The sequence below is a fragment of the Aedes albopictus genome, chromosome 3 (genome assembly GCF_035046485.1).
Source record: "Aedes albopictus strain Foshan chromosome 3, AalbF5, whole genome shotgun sequence".
In the NCBI taxonomy this organism is placed as follows: Eukaryota; Metazoa; Arthropoda; class Insecta; order Diptera; family Culicidae; genus Aedes; species Aedes albopictus.
The window spans coordinates 393974133-393995992 of NC_085138.1; the positions used below are offsets into that span (position 1 = coordinate 393974133).

Below are 21860 nucleotides of genomic sequence, written 5' to 3' on the forward strand. Positions count from 1 at the left end.
GCCGAAGTACGTTAGTTTATAAGGCTGAAAGTGTCATTACGCCGGACGGGCATCAGTCCGGTTGAGTTGAAAGCCATAAAAAAAATTCAGTTTGCCAATATAAGCTTGAGAACCGCTGTTCGTATAAACGGTCGTCTGTTGTGTTTGTAAATTTCATCGCCGCCGATTCGTTGTATTATGTGCCGTAAATTCACGAAATTGAACTAAGCGACATTTCAAACGTCTGTGTTAATCGTACGAATGCTAGAAACGAGTTTCGCGATCGTAGTTTTGTGAATTATTGTGTTTTGTGTTTCGTGTTTCTGGTTATGCTATCATAATTGTCCATACATCCACCTACTCGCTGTTAGTTTTCCGAAGCGCCATCTGCCAGAAAAAACTGGAAGCAAGCAAAAGCTCATCGATACTACTTTGGCAGTGTTGCATACCAGCAGGCGCATTCATCGCAACATAAATTTACCGTCGAATTGCGGAGCTTCGTATCACTACTTGTCTTTGCCCAGTATCATGGAATCATGTCAAGTTTGTAAGGAATGTTTGGACACAGAAAGAGTGGTCTCATGTAGCGGTTCATGTGGAATGGCTTTTCACTCCACTTGTGTAGGCTTAACAAACGCTCAATATGCAACCTGGACGTCAAAAGTGGGCATGTTCTGGTTCTGCAAATCCTGCCGCCTGAACTTTGAGCCGGCGGTATATGAACGTGATAAAATTATACTGAAAGCCCTTCGTAAACTGCTGATTCGCACGGACGCAATGGACACCCGGCTTGGAAACTACGGAGAAAACCTTAAGAAGATCAACAAAACACTCTATGACAATCATCGGTTAAATCAGTCGAAACCCTTAGATAGCTCGCTCCATCAAACATTTCTACAGACCATAGACGAAATGACATTCGACGATGTCGATACTGACCCAATCAATCGCTCACGATCCTGCGAAGAGACATCATTCTTCGAAGTGTTGGATGAGGTTAACAGCTCAATTGCTATGGCTCCGAACAGGTTTGTCGTTGGACAAAATAAACGTGTGCAAATAGTTGAAAACCAATCAACGTCCACGAACCACTCCGCAAATGCACCTCGTATCAACAACTCGACTCCTGCGGCTACGTCTCACAATCCAAGGCGCATTACGACACACCGTGACACCGTTGGTGACGGTACTCCGCCACAAGCCTTGTCCGGTGGTAGTACTAGCAGGCCCAACAACCACGTTCTCAGAGTTGCAAATAGTGCTCGTTATGCCAACAACGACGATACTTTCTACGTCACTCCTTTCGCACCCGATCAGACTGAAGAAGATGTAAAACAGTATGTGTGTGACATCTCAAATGCGGACCTCTCGCAAGTCCAAGTCACGAAGCTGGTTCCTCGAGGGAAAAGACTAGAAGAGCTTTCTTTCGTATCCTTCAAAGTGTCCGTAGACAAAACCTACTCAAATGTGGTCAGCGATGCCTTTTACTGGCCAGAAGGCATTACCGTGCGAGCATTTGACCCACATCCAAAAAACGAAATGGCTGCACAGCTTCCGAAATCCTCGCATTAGTACAACGAAGCACATCTCCACACCCGGGACGCACAAGATCTAGCACTTTGGAAGCCCTGGAGCCACCCATCGCAGTCGTGACCATCCAGCCAGCGATCAACAGACGTCCCGGTCCTGCGTTTGGGTCTGGTGAAGGGGTCTTCCAGCTTGTGCAATCAGGCAAGTACTCTCAACCTGATGCAAATATCCGCTCTGAAGGAATTTCCCACCACAGCTCCACGAATTTCGACGATTCTGGTCATCATCTACCAACGAAGATAACCAGCCAACCGGGACGCACGATATACAGCACATTGGAAGCCCCTATGCCCCCCACCACAGTCGTGACCACCCAGCCAGCGATCATCAGCCGTCCCGGTCCTGTGTTTGGGTCAGGCGAAGGGGTCTTCCAGCCTGTGCTATCAGGCAAGTACCCTCAACTTAAAGCAAATATCCGCGCTGAAGAAATTTCCCACCACAGCTCCACGAATATCAACGTTTCTACATGGTGTAAGCCAGCAGTGCCAGTTCAACCGTTATGTGCGCTAAACAACACCCTGGAACCCTCCATCGCAGTCCTGACCACTCAGTCAGCGCTACCAGGCGATTCACTTCGCTCAACTGGATTTCCTGTACCGGGATGCACGCCTGCTAGCCTTTTGGAAGGCCCGAATCCACTCGTCACAGTCGAGCCACTCCCGCCAGCGGCCAACAGTCATCCCGGTCATGTGTACGAGCAAGGAGAACGGGCCTTCCAAACTCCATCTGCAGGCAAGTACGAATACGATCAGAGCAATACACCTTCCGTTATTTCAATCGCTTCCAGTGGCTTCGATTTGAATCATACTGCGAACGAGCTTACCGAACCCGTCATCTCAACACTCACCGTATCTGCCGGCAAGCAAGCATCTACGGATCACCACTGTTCTGTATACTATCAGAACGTCAGGGGTTTGCGAACAAAAGTTGCCCGCCTGAGGCTGTTGCTGAGTAGCTGTGATTACGACGTGCTCGTTTTGACGGAAACATGGCTACACGAGGGAATCGATAGCACCGAGATCACATCCGATTACACGATTTTCCGTTGTGATCGTAACGAATCAACCAGTTGCCACTCGCGTGGAGGTGGTGTTCTGATCGCAGTGAGGAATAATCTACGATGCGACTCCGTTTCTCTACCAAATTGCGAAAACCTAGAGCAAGTCGTCGTAGCCATTAAACTGCGCCGGTGCTCTCTTTACGTAACTACGATCTACATCCCACCCGATTCCAGCGCCACGCTCTATGCCGCACACGCCTGTGCTATGCAGGTCTTAGTAGATCGTTTGTCGGTGTTCGACGTCGTTATGTCCATCGGAGACTTCAATCTGCCCAAGCTTCGTTGGCAACTAGATAGCGACACAAATGGATTCATTCCCTCGAATATGTCTGCCGAGCATGAGCGAAATCTGGTCGAATCATTGTTTTCCACGGGTCTGCGTCAAATCAATGGGTTTACCAACACGAGCGGAAATCTTCTCGATCTAGCGTTTGTCAACCTTCCGGAGTACTTCGATGTCGTCCTTCCTCCTACTCCACTGTTGCGGGTCGACAATCACCATGTTCCGTTCATTCTAGTCTTTGACGAAGGTTTCATCAATTTCGACTCACCCGTTCAAGAAGATTGGATATTAGACTTTCAGGCTTGTGACTATCAACAGCTGAATAATGCCCTTGCCGACATCAACTGGGATGCCGTACTCGCCAACCGACCATTGGAAGAAATTCTGGCCATATTCTATGACCAACTCAATGCAGTCATCAACGAGAATGTACCAAGAAAAAGAAGCAGATCAACTCCAGCCTTCAGCAAACCCTGGTGGACTCCCGAACTACGAAACCTACGAAACAGCCTGAGAAAATCAAGAAAGCGTTTTTTTAGAACTAAATCAGAAACCGACAGAATCAACCTTCGAGAAATGGAAATCACGTACGAAACGCTTCTCTCATCCACGCACAGCGAATACATATCAAGGATCCAGGCAAGCGTGAAGGAAGACCCCTCGCGCTTTTGGAATTTCATCAAAAACCAAAGATCCAGCAACCGAGTTCCTTCTGTCGTAACCTATAATGGCGCATCTTCTAACACCGACTCGGAAGCAGCCGATTTATTTGCATCTTTTTTCGAAAGTGTATACAGCAAGGTTCCTCCAGTTCAACGCAACAACAGTTTCGCTCATATCAATGCTTGCGATATCAACTTACGTTGCCCTCAATTTACACCGGCTGACGTAATTGAGGCACTGGTAGTTCTTGACTCTGACAAAGGCGCCGGCACGGATGGCATACCACCACTTCTTTTAAAAAATTGTTCCACGTCGCTAGCATCTCCGATAGCTCTAATCTTTAACAGCTCAATTCGCGAAAGAGCGTTTCCAGATGAGTGGAAAACAGCTCGCATAGTTCCGATCTTCAAATCTGGAAACTACAGCAACGTTTGCAACTATCGGGGTATTTCTATTCTTTGTTGCCTTAGCAAGGTTTTAGAGAAAATGTTGCATAATATTTTATACAATGCTTCATGTTCATTTATCTCGGATACCCACGGTTTCATGAAGCACCGGTCTACAACCTCGAACTTGATGTGCTACACAACTAAATTGTCAAAAGAACTCGCGGCTAAGCGGCAAGTTGACTCAATCTACATAGATTTCGCTAAGGCCTTTGACACCGTTCCGCACATCCTGATAGTCAACAAAATGAAACACATTGGATTTCCCGAGTGGATAACAGAATGGATCTTCTCCTACCTCACAGGACGACGAGCTTTCGTAGTTCTAAACAACATACGCTCGCCGACCTTTTATATAACATCCGGCGTACCTCAGGGCAGTGTGTTGGGACCGCTACTCTTCAATATTTTTGTGAACGACTTGAACATATTGTTCTCATCATCAAAACTCTCCTTCGCAGATGACCTTAAATTATATCGTGTCATTCTCTCACCAGTTGATTGCGAAGCCTTGCAGGAGGACATAAACAACCTGATTATATGGTGTAATAACAACGGTATGCGGGTCAACAGTAACAAATGTAAAATTATATCATTCAGTCGACACGAGAACATCCATCGCCATAACTACACGATGGGTACAGCCACACTGGATCGAGTGTACTCTATATGTGATTTGGGTGTAACAATGGATTCAAGGCTATGTTTTGAGAAGCACATTGGGATTATTACTGCTAAGGCATTCTCAACACTTGGGTTCATACGTCGACACGCCTCTGGTTTCACCGATATTTATGCTCTGAAATCTCTGTACTGTTCTCTGGTACGAAGCATCCTCGAATACGCAGCTGTAGTATGGTGTCCATATTATGTTACACACATTCTAACGATCGAGCGAGTGCAGAAAAAGTTCATACGCTTTGCACTGCGAGACCTTCCTTGGCGGGATCCAGTGAACCTTCCCTACTATTCGGATCGTTGTCAACTAATCAAGTTGGAATCGCTATCCATTAGGCGCACGAATCAACAGAGGATGCTCATTTACGATCTGCTCACAGGGAATATCGACTGTTCGGAACTACTTGAACAGATTCCGATTCACGTCCCTCCCAGACGATTCCGTCATTCACCCTTCCTGGTCATTCCGTTTCACCGCGCCAACTATGGACATAACAATCCATTTTTTATGTGTCTTCGCTCCTTCAACGATGTTGCTGAGCTATTTGATTTTAATGTATCTAAATGTGTTTTTAATAGTAGGATAAGAGAACTAGATTAATTTTAGTATAAGAAATTCAGTCTGTGCGAGATAATCGAAGATGGTGTAATAAATAAATAAATAAATATTCAAAAGAATAGCCGACTTCTCAAAGAAGGTAAATCTGTCCTGGGACAGTCAGTGGTTTAATAAATTACTACCGTCAATAAGGTATGCTATATTACAACTAAAAACCACTGCGTGTTTTAAAAAAGAAGCGAAATTTTCAGATGGTATGTTGGCAAAATGATCAATTAATCATCAGTGTTTCGGTATGTGAGAAAAGGGAAAGGATAAAAGAATATTGTTAAATCATGGAAATATATACCAGTATCCATGGAATGCCCTAGATTCGAGGAATGTAGAAAAAAACTCAAGGGACCAAAATGAACTGGTTGTCTAGGACTTCGAAAACATATTTTAACTTTGTTGATGAAGAAAATCAATTAGAAAGACGACCGACTGATCCATTCTACCCTATGAACTTCAGCTGAGTAAGTAACCCATTCGGCTTAACGTACTTCAGTCTGGCGTACTTTGGCTAAGTGTACTTCGTCCTAAAGAACGGATCCCCCTAGTTGCGCATTGGGTTAATGTTAAATGGCATATGCAATAATCTTTTCGGGGAAACGGTACATTCGGGGAAGCATTCTTCGGGGAAATGGTACATTCGGGGAAAAACTTTCGGGAAAACTTCATTCGGGGAACTGGTTTTCGGGGAAATGTCGTACAATCCAAAATTGTGCTTTACTGTCCTTAAATTGCCAATAAATTTCTATGGAGCGCTTTGTACAAAATTTGAAAAAAGGCAGGTCGTTGGTTTTATTTATATATCAACCAATACTTAGGGATGATACACTAATTATGTCACGTAAAAATCGACCTATTTCAAACCCCCCCCCCTCCCCCCTCCCGCCTATGACACACTTTTTGTATGGGACCTCAATATTTTTTGCAAGGGTCGTCACGCTCTGCAACCCCCCCCCTCCCCCCTAAAAGCGTGACGTAATTTGTGTACGACCCCTTAATGGATTTTGATGAAAATTGTATGGTATAAGCTACATATAATGCACCATTACTGGTCCAAAAATAAGCTGTTTTGATGTACGCAGTCTAAAGTTATAAAAAAATGGTGTGACCAAATTTTGACCGTACCACCCTTTAGCAGTGTAAATAAATTGAAATGTAGCTTTACCTTGAAGAAGCAAGAATTATTTTCGCACGCTATTCGAACAGGTTCCGCCTTGATTACAATTTAATGTTTAAATTTAAAATTTTTGAAATTGTTAGCTGAATTAAAAAAATCAGAACAAACACTGCTATTATTTTGATCAATTTCACATAGTGTTTAACTTTTTCCACGTGCTTCGAAAATTCTCAGATTTTGCTATATAGCGATTCCAAGCAACAGCATCAAAATTAAGGAAATTTTTTAATTCATGATTTTCTATTGAACTGAAACTTTGCACAGTTTTTAAGTTCCATCTAAATCGTCATTTTCCGATATCAAATTTTTATTTTGAATCACGACTAACTTTTCAAAAGGGTGTATGTGAAAATGGTTCAAAAATATTCAGAAATCTGCACAGCCAAAATGGTTCGTTCGATTGCAACAAATTTTTCAGCAAAGTTAGATAACTAAATGGTGATTCCTAATAAAATATACACTGTGAAAAAACATCTTTTTTAACATTAAAAAATATCATTTTTGTCACAAAAACTCAAATATCTCAAAACCCTATCTTTTTACCAACGTAATTTTTTTAGGGAAGACGGTCCATTGTATTAGCAATCTACCATAAAAATTTGGTGATGGTAAACTAATAAACAAAAAAGTTATAACATTTCAAACATTTCACAATTTTCACATTTGGTAAACATTTTTTTCTGTGTAAATTATTTCGATCAGAAATCGCAGTTAGATGCAGATTTTATTGTTCAGCAAAGTTAGATAACTAAATGGTGATTCCTAAAAAAAATGTACACTGTGAAAAAAAAATCTTTTTTAAACATTAAAAAATATCATTTTTGTCACAAAAACTCAAATATCTCAAAACCCTATCTTTTTACCAATGTAATTTTTTAGGGAAAACGGTCCATTGTATTAGCAATCTACCATAAAAATTTGGTGATGATAAACTAATAAACAAAAAAGTTATGACAATTCAAACATTCCACAATTTTCACATTTAGTAATAATTTTTTTTAGTGTAAATTATTTCGGCCGGAAAGCGCAGTTTGATGCTGATTTTATTGTTAATGGCCTTGCGGGAGTAAAACAATCTGTTTTTATTATGTATTATGTATATTATATGTACAGTACTGTTCCGATTTTATCACGCCCTCCGCGCATTAGTCGTTTATTGATTAATTTGCTGTTACATTTGAGGACAAGTGTTTTCCCTCTTCTTCAAGATGAATGTTGAAAGCGTGTTTTGCAACGTTAAAAATATTGAAATGGGTATAAATGTTGAAGTATATTTCAAAGCATTTTTGAAAAGAGGCGTGATTAAATTGTTTAAACAGATGTCGCTGATGGTACGGTGGCATGACTCTCTGCACTTAGCACTTCTGGCAATTTCTCAGTTGTTGTCGTTTTCGAACTTCCTGCGCCCTGCTTTACCGATGATATACAGATGGCTCGTTTGTCAAAGTCTAGACGGCAGGACGTGCAAATGCGTAAATTTGTATTCAATTTGGGCATAACCAGTCTCTTTCAGTTTATCTATGAGATTTCGTAACTCTTTTGAACATTTTTTTTTTCACAAGCGGTCTACAAGAGAGCGTTGAGTTGAAGACCTTTGAGAAAGCGACTGTTCATGTTGTTCGTTAGATTATAATAAACAAAATCACTTATTAGTTTTAACTGACTAGTTTGGTGTTGTTTGCTTGGACGAAGAAAAAATTTACTATAAAATTTTTAATATCCATAGCGGTAGTATTTTTTTGCTTTTTCGTGAGCATTTTCATGGTATGTATACAGTAAGGTGGCCCACACTTATATGAAAAACAAAAATTTCGAAAAATGCCAAGTCTTACCTTCTAAATCAGTTGTTTTGGAGTCCCAGAAGCTACGTTCAAAATTTGAGCAAAATCGGTTGAGCCTAAGGGGGCGCTCAAAACGCTTGAAGTTTGTATGGGAAAACTTGGCCAAATGTATGCAGAAATTTTAAGTTTTCGAATTTTGCCGCCAGGTGGCGCTGTAAGCGTTCAATAATCAAACCCTTTGGTCTTATTGTAGGTGACTATGCCAAACAACTTTGTCGAAGACCGCAAAGTGATCCAACTTCTGTGAAAAAAGTTATACCCTTGGTAAAGTGAGGATAAACTTTATCGTTGTTTTTCCAATACATGTAAAAGAATAATATCAATAATGAAATCTCACTACTTTGCCTCACTTTGCCTAGGGTATAACTTTTTTCACAGGCGTCGGATCACTTTGCGGTCTTCGACAAAGTTGTTTGGCATATAGTCACCTACAATAATACCAAAGGGTTTGATTATTGAACGCTTACAGCGCCACCTAGCGGCAAAATTAGAAAACTTAAAATTTCTACATACATTTGGCCAAGTTTTCCCATATAAACTTCAAGCGTTTTGAGCGCCCCCTTAGGCTCAACCGATTTTACTCAAATTTTGAACGTAGCTTCTGGGAGTCCAAAACAACTTATTTAGGAGGTAAGACTTAGCATTTTTCGAAATTTTTGTTTTTCATATAAGTGTGGGCCACCCTAGTATACAGACAAACAAACGTAACACTGACGAAATTTTCATTGACCACGCCTTTAACGATCATTTTGAATCTTGGTTGTGGCTTTCATAACCAGAAGAGTGCCCATCGTTTTTCTTTGCGTTTGACGTTTCACACTAGCGCCTTCTGATGACGATATTGCACAACGCAGTGTTTCGTGAAACATTTCCACCAGGTGGTGGTAGTGTGAACTGGGCGATGGATTTTCACGAAAATTGTTCTAGGCGTTTTGTCTGTTTGTCTGTGGTATGTACCTCTCATGCATTTGTTGTTGTTGAAGTTACTCGCATTTTTCCGATCATAAAGTCTGTTCTCTAAGGGCCGATTTCTTCATCTCGGCTTAACCCGTAAGCCAGGCTTACCCATATAGTTAAACCTGGCTTAACGCCTAAGCCAGGGTGAAGAAATCGACCCTAAGAGGTATTTTTTTGCAGATCAACTAGACGTATACGCGTATATATAAAACTTTTATTATGCAGCTTTCGTCTTCAAAATAAGTTTAATTCCATTTTTCTTATGATCAACAGCTTTTCAACACTATCAAGGGATTTTTTCACCAGTCACGTACAATAAAAAGTATGACAATCTCAATATTTTTGATCACAACACTGGATCGCGTGTAAGGTTCAAATAGATACTATAGCAATTATAAATAATCAAACAAAAATATCATGAAAACAACTTGTTTAATTCATGCGGTAGCCTTTACAATAAAATCAGCATCAAAATATAGTTCTCGAAATAATTTACACAGAAAAAAAATTTTTTTTTTGTTACTAAATGTAAAAATTGTGAAATGTTTGAAATGTCATAACTTTTTTGTTTATCAGTTTACCATCACCAAAATTTTATGGTAGATAGCTGATATAATGGGCCATTTTCCCTAAAAAATTGACGTTGGTAAAAAGATAGGGTTCTGAGATATTTGAGTTTTTGTGACAAAGATCATATTTTTTATAGTAAAAAAAGAATTTTTTTACAGTGTATATTTTCTAAGGAATCATCATTTAGTTATCTAACTTTGCTGAAAAATTCATAACAATCGAACAATCCGTTTTTGCTGTACAGCTTTTAGAATTTTTTTGAACTATTTTCGCATACACCCTTTTGAAAAGTTAGTCGTGAGTGAATATGAAGGTTTGATATCGAAAAAAGGCGATTTAGATGAAATTGAAAAACTGTGCAAAGTTTCAGATATTTTTGAAATGGTCGCTCAGGATCGACTGACATGACTCCGTGGAATTCCTCTATATCAATATTCACCATATTTGTAGTTCGCTGTTGAATTTTCAGCTGAATCGCTCATATGAGAACAAAGTTACAGCATGCCAAATTTGGCCTTTTTGTATGAAAAGTATGGAAAGTGAATACTGCTTTTTTTATGAACACAGCTGTAGGCATAGGTAATCACTTCGCAAAATAAAAAATCATTCTCATTTCGCTCTCCAAGTACACAGCAAATAATTTTGTAATATCCAGGCGCGTAATTTCTGGTGATGTATTCATTTTCGAACGTATTTCACTCGGTTACATTGTTTTCCAACAATTATCACACTCACCATGCACACCCTGGCTGGCACCGGAAAGTATCTACAAACCCATTCCAGCAGAAACCTAGAAGCAGTATTATATTTATCACCCACCTTCTAACTCGGTGAAATAGCCGAGAGGTAAGGGATATGCCTCTCAATCAACTGATCAGTGTACGATTCCATGCCAATATTTTACTTATATATGATTCATCTATAGATCCGGTTCTAGCGATTGCTAGACCCACTCTCAAGCTGCGGCGGCTAATTTGTTGCATGAAAATGATGTAATTGTTTACATCACTTCCACGACGCGACTGATGTGCAGCGAAAATGATGTGATATCACAAGAATTTTTTTGCTGTGTAGTGAAAGGATCGACCGGAGGGTGAAACCCTTTGAAATATAAACATCATTCTTGCTGGGGACAAAAAGTTCTTTTTGTTATCACTTTTCGGGTTGGTGATAATGGCACACCGCTGTAAAGTGATGAACAACTTAAAACAAACCAAGTTCTGCCAGTACCGTTTCAGCAAGAGAAGAGTTGTTGGCCACCGCTCGCTGCCCAGCGTGCACCACTTGTCATCATCGTCATCATCGTCACCACCGCCCGCCGCCATCGTCATCGTCACACAGGTAACCGAAGGATGGTGGGCGTTCTCCATTAGACGCTTATGTTTTTGTTCCGCCTCGGGGAGTTGGTCCACACCGGCGCGCGCGATGCTTCCTGCTGCAGTTGAACAACATAGTCCAGGAGAAATTTAATTAAAAAGTTTTGCCACCGGAAGCTTCCACTTTGCGTCAGTTAGAACCTTTTGGCCACACACACACAAAGTGATATTGACCGAGTGATGAGGGTATGAGGAGCTGACCGAGCAGGAGCAGAGGGGACAGCAGCGGCCACGGCTACCTACGACGAAGGGACCGCGAATTGATATTGACTTCCTAATGGGTTTGGGTCCGCTTCGGTTCTCGGTTGGGGCCCTCGAGCTGGAAGGAGTTGGCGCCTGCCTGTGGGAACCATGATATACCCTCGATGTAACGGCGAAACGAGAGTTTTTTTTCTTGTTCATAAAATGAATTTCAGCTCCATTTAGCCCGGTCAGAGGAACTTGCCATTAGTTAGATTAAACGCTTATGTTTCGTTCGAACGAATTCGCTGTGGTTGGTGAATAAATAAACTTCCGATCAACGTTTAACTACAAACAGGGCTGATCGTCAAAATATAACTGCATTCTATTTTGAAATGGACACAATGCTTATCATAGATCTTCATTTATTCAACGTTACACTACAATTACAACAAACTGAATCTACAATTCCTCGCCACAACACTCGGTTCATGGCAGCAGTCCTTCATCCTCGGCCGCGTTCCACATTTTCCAGATTGTTCTGCACCTGCTTTCCAGGTTCTTCTGGTTCGAATGGTTCCGGACCGGATCAAACCGAGCCCACAGCGTTGGCCGGATCCGACATCTCGAAGTTCGAACAAACTCGAACAGACCAAGTGGTTCTGTCAACATTTTGAACATGGCATACTAGACTTTCCCATAATTCCCGACTTCGTTTCTCTACCGAATACAGGGCAGCATTTTATCGCAAACTTCAGGATTCGGGAGGATCTACGTACTCAGTACAATATAACGAACATCCAAAGTGTTCTATTTGCTTCTTTTTCAGAAAGGGAACTCTGAAGGAGACCACATCAAAGGCACTCTATTTGAAATTGAACGTGTAACCACTGAACCTGCCAACGACCCAGCTCAAACACTTCTAAAGCGAATTTTTCGGCCTATCTTGATGCATGGGAAATTACTTGCCTGAATCGCCCAAGAAACCGGGTTTTCTTCGATCACAGTACGCAGTTGCAAAGAAATGACAGTTCAAATGGCAGTCACCGTGGAAAGTTTCTGCCAGGAATCGGTCAAGAAGTTTCTTGAGTGATTCCTTTCGAACACCAAACTAGGCTTAAGGAACCAAAATTTCACTCTTTCAAACCAATGAAAGATCCACACAATGATAAAACTAACCTGCGATTCGCACAACCCTGCTCAAGTGGGGTCCATATCCGAACTTGTACGGAGTGAGACCCAGAAGCAGACCGCACCACAGGAACTTTACTTGGAATATGACCGGGACTAAAAACTAAAAAGACTTACCTGCAACGAAAACGGACCACGATGGATTTTGACCAGAACCAACTAGCTAGCCGATGACAACTCAGGTAGACCAGGACCATACTACCTTTCCTATTGCCAATTATTTTCACGTTCATATTTGCTTCATATTAATTATTCTTGTAAAAACCAATAAATAAAATAAACAACCAATTTTAGAGTCACTAATGAAGATCCTATATGCGATCGAAACGTTGCACACAGGCGTAAATGGGCCAAATTCCTGGCCATAAGTCGAACAATTTTTTTCAGGGTTTTCCAGAGTCTAATATTTTTTAAAGATAAAATGAAGTAATGCTTCATCGTTTGGCAATCAATAAAATACTTTGGGATGCATATTTTTTTAAGAATAAATGCCGAAATTTGACGATTTTCTCTACAGGTTTTTTCTTTTATATCATAACTCATCGGAAGATCTTCAATTATCGAAATATAGACAATTTGAAAAAATAACTGAGTATGTAACACAGTTCTCCTGATAAGGGTGTATCATTTAAACAAAAAACTTCACATGGTTTCATTTATTTTGCTCTCTTACAGAAGAGTTTTCAAAATCCTGTTTTTTGTCAATTTTGAACCATTTTCAGCATCCAAAAAGTTTTCAGATTCTGCAGCATTCCGCGATCTGGATAAAATTACAATAAAATTTGAGTCATATCCTTTGTGAATCGCAAGAGAACGGGTACCAGAAAGTACCAGACGAAAAAATAAATCATTTTGAAATTTACACCTTTATGACTAGTTTTTAGTTACAATTTATGTTTAATTTTGATATAACAACTGCGTTTCGACTACTTTTTCAATGAACGTCCACTTATTCTCGGTAGATAGATCATAGCAGAATACAAATCTGCTCTTCTATCTCTTAACAAAATGTGTCAAATTTAATTAATTTAGTAAATTTTGGCAGAAATCTCCATACACCGATAAACGCCTAAATGTATGCAATGTAGTGTAATGTAATGTAGCTAGAACTGTAGTGTTCAAAATTTGTTATAAAAAAAAACAAAAACAACTGAAATAAAGAGCTCACTATTTGTAGCATGTAAGCATATGTTGATGCACCGTTAAGAAAATATTTTCAGATAAATATTGCTTTTTATAGCTAAACTCATTGAGTTTTTCACGCAGTACTCCACAAACTTACTGTTATGTACAAAGTTGTGTTGAAATGCCATGTTTTAAATAGAAAAATTCAAACTGATATATTCCACACGGCTTCTGTCATCATGTTCAAACTCCTAAAATTTCAATCCATGATTATTTTTTGAGTTTTGATGTATTTTCCAGGGCACTATAAAAGTTACCCCAAAATGAAAATGTGATTCCCAAAATATCTAGAAAAAGGTACAACATTTAAACTGAGTTTAAGGGGCCGTTCAAAAATAACGGCCCATATTCCCAAAATTGTGAAGATAGAACAATTGTTCAACAAGTTTCCCAATTATGACACTCCTTACAACTTTGCTGAAGACATGAACACGTTATCTACACTTATAAAAGAATTGAATTTCTCTCACACTTCTAGGAGAATTTCTATGAAACGAGGTGGTCCTTGTTTCCAACCAATATTTTTCATGGAAATATAATTATTTTTCAGTTCTCTGTTGTCAAATAAAAATGTTCGACGCTTCAAGCGATTTTTGGGGGTGAAAATAAACGTTGCCCTTGGAGAGGTTATAAGAAATCATTTCTAGCCTTTAAGTGGATTAATATGGCTATTTATAATCCAAAATGCTTCCTCAATATCTAAATTCACAATTTTATCGCTAGTACATACTTAATACACCATAAAAACGTGTTAAAACTTTTTGGCCATGAATTGGACCCTGTTACTCCAGTGTGCGTTGGACAAGATTAAATAGCAGTATTTGAATTTTGTCGAGACTGAAAAAGTCATTTTCAAGCTACATTCCATCACAGTCGCAACCAAAACAGGTTCATATTTACTACGTACAAGAAAAACTTTGTTAAACCACCCCTTTTCTGAATCTGTCAGCAATGTCAGGGCTCTCCACTTTTCACTCTCAATACCGTCATACTTTTGAAGAGATGAACCGTTCTCAGAAGTCTGTCCACGATTTCCATTGAAGTTCCGTTTCAAAACACAGTTTGCTACATTTGTGGGAATATAATCAGGAATACTTCGCAAATTTCTCCTGCGGTTCGTCAGGAATCCATCCAGTAGTTTTCCGAGAATTCCTACGGGAGTTTTTGCGAAATTCCTCTAAAAGTTCCCTGGGAATTCCTGCAGAGTGTCCAGGAAATTTCTCCGGGAGTCTCTCGGGAAAATCTCCAGATTTTTTTTCGGGACTTGCTCCTGGAATTGCTCTAGAATTTCTCCACAAGTTTCTCAGAAAGCCCAGCAGGAGTTTTGTGGAAATTTCTTCAGGAGTTTCTCAGGAATACCTTCAGGAAATTTTTCGGGAATCCTTATGATTTTATCCAGGGAATACCCGAGAATCGCTCTAGGAAACTCCTCAAAGAGTTCCCCGGAGATTCATGCAGAGTTACTTGGAAATTCCTCGGGAAGTTTCTCGATAATTTCTCCAGGAGTTGCTCGAGACTTCGCCAGGGGTTATCCGGAAATTTCACAAGGGATTTTCCGCGAATTCCTGCTGAAGTTTCTCGGACATTTCTTCAAGATCTCCACGAGACTTTGTCCACGTGTGCCTCCACAATTTTCCTGTGAAACTCCTGCAAGAATTTACAAGGAATTCCTACAGAAACGCGCTACAACGGACCAGATGTTCGCCATCCGACAGGTGTTGCATAATGCCGCGAACCCCCCCCCCCCCCCCTGGGCTACTAAACTTTTCGTCGGAACGCAACCCGGTTCGGATTCCCCAGGACGCACACAAAAAAGCACTTTGGATGCCCCTGACCACTCCGTTTTAGCTGCCTGTTCTGATGAATCCTGCTCACAAAGTCGTCCTGGCATCTCAGCCTCCGGAGAAACGGAAGGGGGCATCCAAAATGCCTCCTCAGGCAAGTACAATTCTGTTTCTGAACATTTGCCGTCCGTTGATTTGCTGAACTTTCCCAGTGAACGTCGATTATACTCTTACCGCTGCTACGCCACTACCGCTGAATCCAATCAATCGACCAGACAGATAAAGCATCCTTGGACTACCAATCCTGAACCCGGCTCGGATTTCCCAGGACGCACACAAAAAAGCACTTTGGATGCCCCTGACCACTCCGTCTCACCTGCCTATTTTGATGAATCCTGCTCACAAAGTCGTCCTGGCACCTCAGCCGTCGGAACAACGGAAGGGGGCATCCAAAATGCCTCCTCAGGCAAGTATAGATCTGTTTCCGAGCATCCGCCGTCCGGTGATTCATATTATTCTCCCAGACAACTTTACTTCAACACTACCACCGCTTGTGGCGCTGTCATAGATGCGCTCCACATATCTAGCCAGGCGACTCATCCTCACACCACCAGCCTTATTGACATGTCACAACCCAGCACAGGCCTTCCAGGACGCACACAAAAAAGCACTTTGGATGCCCCTGACCACCTCGACCTAAATGCTAATTTTGATCAACGTTACACACAAAGTCGTGTTAGCACCTCAGCCGTCGAAGGGCCGGGAGGGGGCATCCAAAATGCCTCTCCAGGCAAGTACCATCGTTTATCTGAACATTTCCGGCTTGGTGATTTGTCTTCCTCTCGCAGTGATCCACGACCTAGTCATCTGAGCGATAATCCTATCACTGATCTTGCATCTGCCGCTTCATCTCTAAAAGTCTACTACCAAAATGTTCGAGGTCTTCGAACAAAAATCGATGCTTGGTTTCTTGCCGTGACCGGATGTGATTTTGATGTTATTGTGCTGACTGAAACCTGGCTGGATAACCGTATATATTCCGTCCAATTATTTGGGCCTCTATATGATGTATACAGATGCGATCGAAACGAAGTTAACAGCTCTAAACGCATGGGAGGTGGAGTTCTCGTTGCCGTAAAGAAGACGCTTTCTTCTGTGCAGCTCAGCATCTGTGATAGCTGCTTGGAACAAGTATGGGTCAAGCTCGACTTCAACAACAAGTGCCTATACATTTCTTCGTTTTACCTTCCTCCTGATAAGACGAACGATTCACAAGTCATTGAATCTCATCTAAAGTCAGTACGTGAAATTGACTCCTGTAGTTCCTGTGACGACACAATTCTCATTTTTGGTGATTACAACTTCTCTGAAATCCATTGGATGAAGGATGAGCAAGGTTCAGTTACAATTGACTATTCAAACTCTTCTCTAAACCATGCACGTTATTCGACAATTGATGGAATGGCCTTCTGCAATCTGCATCAGATCAATCCAACTAAAAATCTAAAAGGACATACTCTTGATTTGGTTTTTTCCAACTCAATTGACTTCTCTGTGTCTGAAACCAACGATATACTTATCGCACCGGACTTGCATCACCCACCGCTTGAAATACTCTTACCATTTTACGTTGAGGATGTATGCACCAATGATGAAGATCAGCAGCTGGATTTCAAAAAGACAAATGTTGATGCTCTCGTAACATATCTCAGCCTCTTTGACTGGTCACCAATGTACAACTGCAGTGATGTGGATCAAGCTACTGCCTATTTTCTATGTGTGCTGAATAACTGGTTAGACGAACATGTTCCAATTAAACGTAAGCCACGGCTACCTCCCTGGGAAAATCACGAATTGCGGACCCTCAAGCGCAGAAAGAATGCAGCGCTACGTAAACTGCGAAAATTTCGTACACCGCTCCTGAGAACCGAGTTTAAGATTATCAGCAGAGCTTATACGACGATGAACACCTATCGCTACCGTGGTTTTGTTCTGAGAACTCAAAACCATCTCCGTCGTAATCCGAAATCATTTTGGGCTTTTGTCAACAGCAAACGAAAAGACTACGGCTTTCCAGTGAACATGTTCTTTGGGGATAAGCACTGTACTACGGCTAGTGATAAATGTTCGTTTTTTGCTGAACGCTTCTGTAGTGTGTTCAACAATACATCATGTACCGATTTTGAACTGAAACAAGCAACCAATAATGTTGCTACAGACGCTGTGGATATTGATGTTTTTGAAGTAACCGACTCGATGATCGTACGCGCTACAGACAAGTTAAAAAGTTCCTATAAACCTGGTCCGGATGGTATCCCTGCGGTAATCTACAAGAAGTGTGCCGAGTGCCTTCTCGCGCCGTTACGGTTTATTTTCAACCTATCTTTGAGGCAACGTAAGTTTCCAGAGATTTGGAAAAGCTCCATAATGTTTCCAGTATTTAAAAAAGGATCGAAAAGGGACATCTCCAACTATCGTGGGATAACATCATTGAGTGCTGGGTCTAAGATCTTCGAGATAGTCGTAAATGAGTACTTGTTTTTTAAAGTTAAACAATACATTTCGTCCGACCAACACGGCTTCTTTCCACGAAGATCTGTAACATCGAACCTGGTTGAATTTACTACAACGTGCCTCACCAGTATTGAGCAAGGACTGCAAGTTGATGCGGTTTACACCGACCTCACCGCCGCCTTCGACCGGATCAATCATCACATTCTTTTGGAGAAAATCAGGAAAATTGGCGCATCTGATAATTTTGTAATGTGGCTTAAAAGCTACCTTGTTGGGCGTAAACTTCGAGTAAGAATTGGATCTTGCTGTTCGCGGGAATTCTCATGCACATCAGGAGTTCCCCAAGGAAGCAATCTAGGGCCATTATTGTTCTCCATTTTCTTCAATGACGTCACGAGTATTCTTCCTCATGGCTGCAGACTACTGTTTGCTGATGACCTTAAAATCTACGTCGTCATTCGGAGTAAAAACGACTGCCTATTGCTGCAAACTTTAATGAATGAATTTGCTGCTTGGTGTTCACGCAATCATATGTCGCTGAGCATTTGTAAATGTTCAGTGATCTCGTTCCATAGAAAGTTGAACCCTGTGATATTTAACTATAAGATAAATGATATTCCACTTGAAAGATCATCAGTTGTAAGAGATCTGGGGGTCTTGTTGGACAGTAATCTCACATTTAACCAGCAAAGGAGCTCTGTCATTGATAAGGCCAACCGCCAGCTTGGTTTTATTTTCAAAATTTCTCGTGAATTCAAGGATCCCTATTGTTTGAAATCTCTTTTTTGCTCACTTGTACGATCGATAGTCGAAACTGCTGATGTTGTATGGACTCCGTATCAGTCTACATGGATTGAACGTATCGAAGGCATTCAAAAACGTTTTCTTCGACATGCCCTCGCTAACCTACCATGGAGGGACCCAGCCAATTTACCGCCCTACCGAGATCGTTGCCGGTTACTCAACTTGGATACATTAGAGCACCGACGTCACGTGAACCAAGCAATTTTTGTTGCCAAGCTTTTGAAAGGAGACATTGATTCTTGTACGCTTCTTTCCTTACTTCCTGTTTATGTTCCTCCAAGGGCCCTTCGTAATCACACTCTCCTGCGCCCCAGTCTGCATATGACTAACTATGGAAGTTACGCGCCGTTTCCTGCGATGATTAACGAATTCAATAAAGTGCAGCAGCTTTTTAATTTTAACATGTCGTTAGCCAGCTTTAGGGATAAGGTTCTTGCTTTAAATTTATAATGAATGTTAGTTTTAAATTTTATATATGTTTTAATTAGTAATGTTCACTAGGATATAAAATCCGATGAATGTAATTTTTAATAAATAAAAATAAATAAAAAATAAATAAAACAACGTACCCACACATCACTTGTTCATCGATTTCAAATCGGTGTATGACACAATCGATCGAGAACAGCTATGGCAGATTATGCACGAATACAGATTCCCGGATAAAATGATACGATTGATCAAGGCGACGATGGATCGAGTGATGTGCGTAATTCGAGTATCAGGGACACTCTCGAGTCCCTTCGAATCTCGCAGAGGGTTACGGCAAGGTGATGGTCTTTCGTGCTTGCTGTTCAACATTGCGTTAGAGGGTGTAATAAGGAGAGCGGGGATAAACACGAGTGGGACGATTTTCACGAAGTCCGTTCAGCTGCTTGGTTTCGCTGATGATATTGATATTATTGCTCGTAAATTTGAGACAATGGCGGAAACGGACATCCGACTAAAGAGTGAAGCCAGGAGAATCGGATTAGTCATTAATGTGTCGAAGACAAAGTACATGATGGCAAAGGGCTCCAGGGAGGAATCACCGCGCCCGCCACCCCGAATTTATATCGACGGTGATGAAATTGAGGCGGTTGAAGAATTCGTGTACTTGGACTCACTGATGACCGCCGACAACGACACCAGCAGAGAAATTCAGAGGCGCCTTGTGGCAGGAAATCGTGCTTACTTTGGACTCCACAAAACTCTACGATCGAATAAAGTTTGCCGTAACACGATGTTAACTATCTACAAAACGCTGATTAGACCGGTAGTTCTCTATGGGCACGAAACATGGACCCTACGTTCAGAGGACCAACGCGCCCTTGGAGTTTTCGAACAGAAGGTGTTGCGTACCATCTACGGTGGAGTGCAGATGGAAGACGGGACTTGGAGAAGGCGAATGAACCAAGAGCTGCGAAAATTGGGAGGCTACGGTGGACGGGTCACGTCATCAGGATGTTGGATAGCAACCTGACTAAAATGGTTCTCGAGAGTCATCCGACCGGTACAAGAAGACGTGGTGCGCAGCGAGCTAGGTGGGTCGACCACGTAGAGGACGATCTCCGGACCCTACGCAGAGTGCGGAACTGGAGACAAACAGCCATGGACCGAGTGGAATGGAGACGGCTACTATGTACAGCAGAAGCCATACCGGCCTTAGCCTGATCGTTTAGTAAATCCTACAGAAATTCTCGTAGATATCCAGGAGGAGCGAATCCCAGAGACTACTAGAGGAATTCCCGCGGAACTACTGAACCAATTTTGAGGAACTTCTGGAGAAATTCTCATGGAAATACTTGGGGAATTCCCGAGGAGTTCTTGAAGAAATTCCTTAAAAAATCCTGGAGTGAAGCTAGACCAATATACTAAAACGGCGTAACAATCCTTTCGAATTTTGCATCTTCCGTCCATCCTAAATGTATTTTCAATTAGATATGAAATTTTCTACCAGTAACAGGCCGTGGTTTCTATGCGCCATGGAGAGATTGGTAGAAACTGACGTTTGCAATGGTTGTACTGCACTTTTCAATTCCTGGAAGAACACCTTACTTCTAGGAATTTTTGGTATATTTTTTTTTTTGAGGAATCTCTGGTGGAATTGCTGAAAGAATTCCCGGTGGAGGAATTCTCGGTGAAATCCCAGTGGAATTTCTGGAGGCGTACTCGTTGGAATTGTTGGAGGAATTCTCGGTGGAATTCCTGGGGGAATTCTCTATGGAATTCCTGGAGAAATTCACGGAGGAATTCCGGAAGGATTTCTCGGTGAAATTGCTGGAGTAATTAATTGTGGAATTCCTGATGGAATTAAAATTGAACTTCCTGGAGGGTTTCCTAAATGATGGAGGAATTCCTTTTGGAATTCCCGATGGAATTCCAGTTGAACTTTCTGGAGAAATTCCTGGTGGAGTTTCTGCTGAGCTTACTGGTTAAATTACTGGCTATACTTCCCTTCCAAAGTGAATTGCATTTTGCGAGTGTATCGGGAGTGGGATGCTATCCCAGGTCCTTGGCGTGATAATCACGAGCGCCGTCAAGGATTTAAAAAAGATACATTTGTTAATTTTCCAATCTTTCGTAAACACCGCAAAAAAATCTTGACGGGTGAGACTTTCCATGTATTCTATCAGAAATTTGTACAGAAATTTTAAAATTAAATTGAAAAACAAAATACTCCAGGGATTCTTCATGGAATTTCCAAATGATTCCTCGAGAATTTCTTACTGGAATCCCTTCACAGATTCTTCCCAAAAATCTTACAAGGACTCATTCGTAAATTTTCTTCAAAGAAATTTTTATAAATGCTGCCAAGGATTGCTTTGGAAATTCCACTATGGATTTTCTCTCGAAATTTTGTAAATGCTTCAGAAATTTCTCCATGCATTTCATAAAAAATGCTCTACGAGTTATTCCACAAATTCACAAGTACTCCAGCCAATCTCTTAGATGCATATTTATACTTTTCCAGGGATTTTTTTTTACCAATT

At 41.2% G+C, this 21860-nt stretch overlaps 1 protein-coding gene across 1 annotated transcript; it reads left to right on the forward strand.

Annotated features, from left to right (window-relative positions):
* The first annotated feature begins 16668 nt into the window (after positions 1-16668).
* On the forward strand, positions 16669-19338 carry LOC134290982 (uncharacterized). The gene has a single exon (XM_062858223.1). It carries the CDS (start codon positions 16681-16683, stop codon positions 19336-19338), a length of 2658 nt encoding a protein of 885 aa, XP_062714207.1. The 5' UTR covers positions 16669-16680.
* Positions 19339-21860: the final 2522 nt, after the last annotated feature.

Coding starts and splice junctions, on each gene's coding strand:
- LOC134290982 (XM_062858223.1), top strand. CDS start 16,681: ATGGGAGGTGGAGTTCTCGTTGCCGTAAAGAAGACGCTTTCTTCTGTG.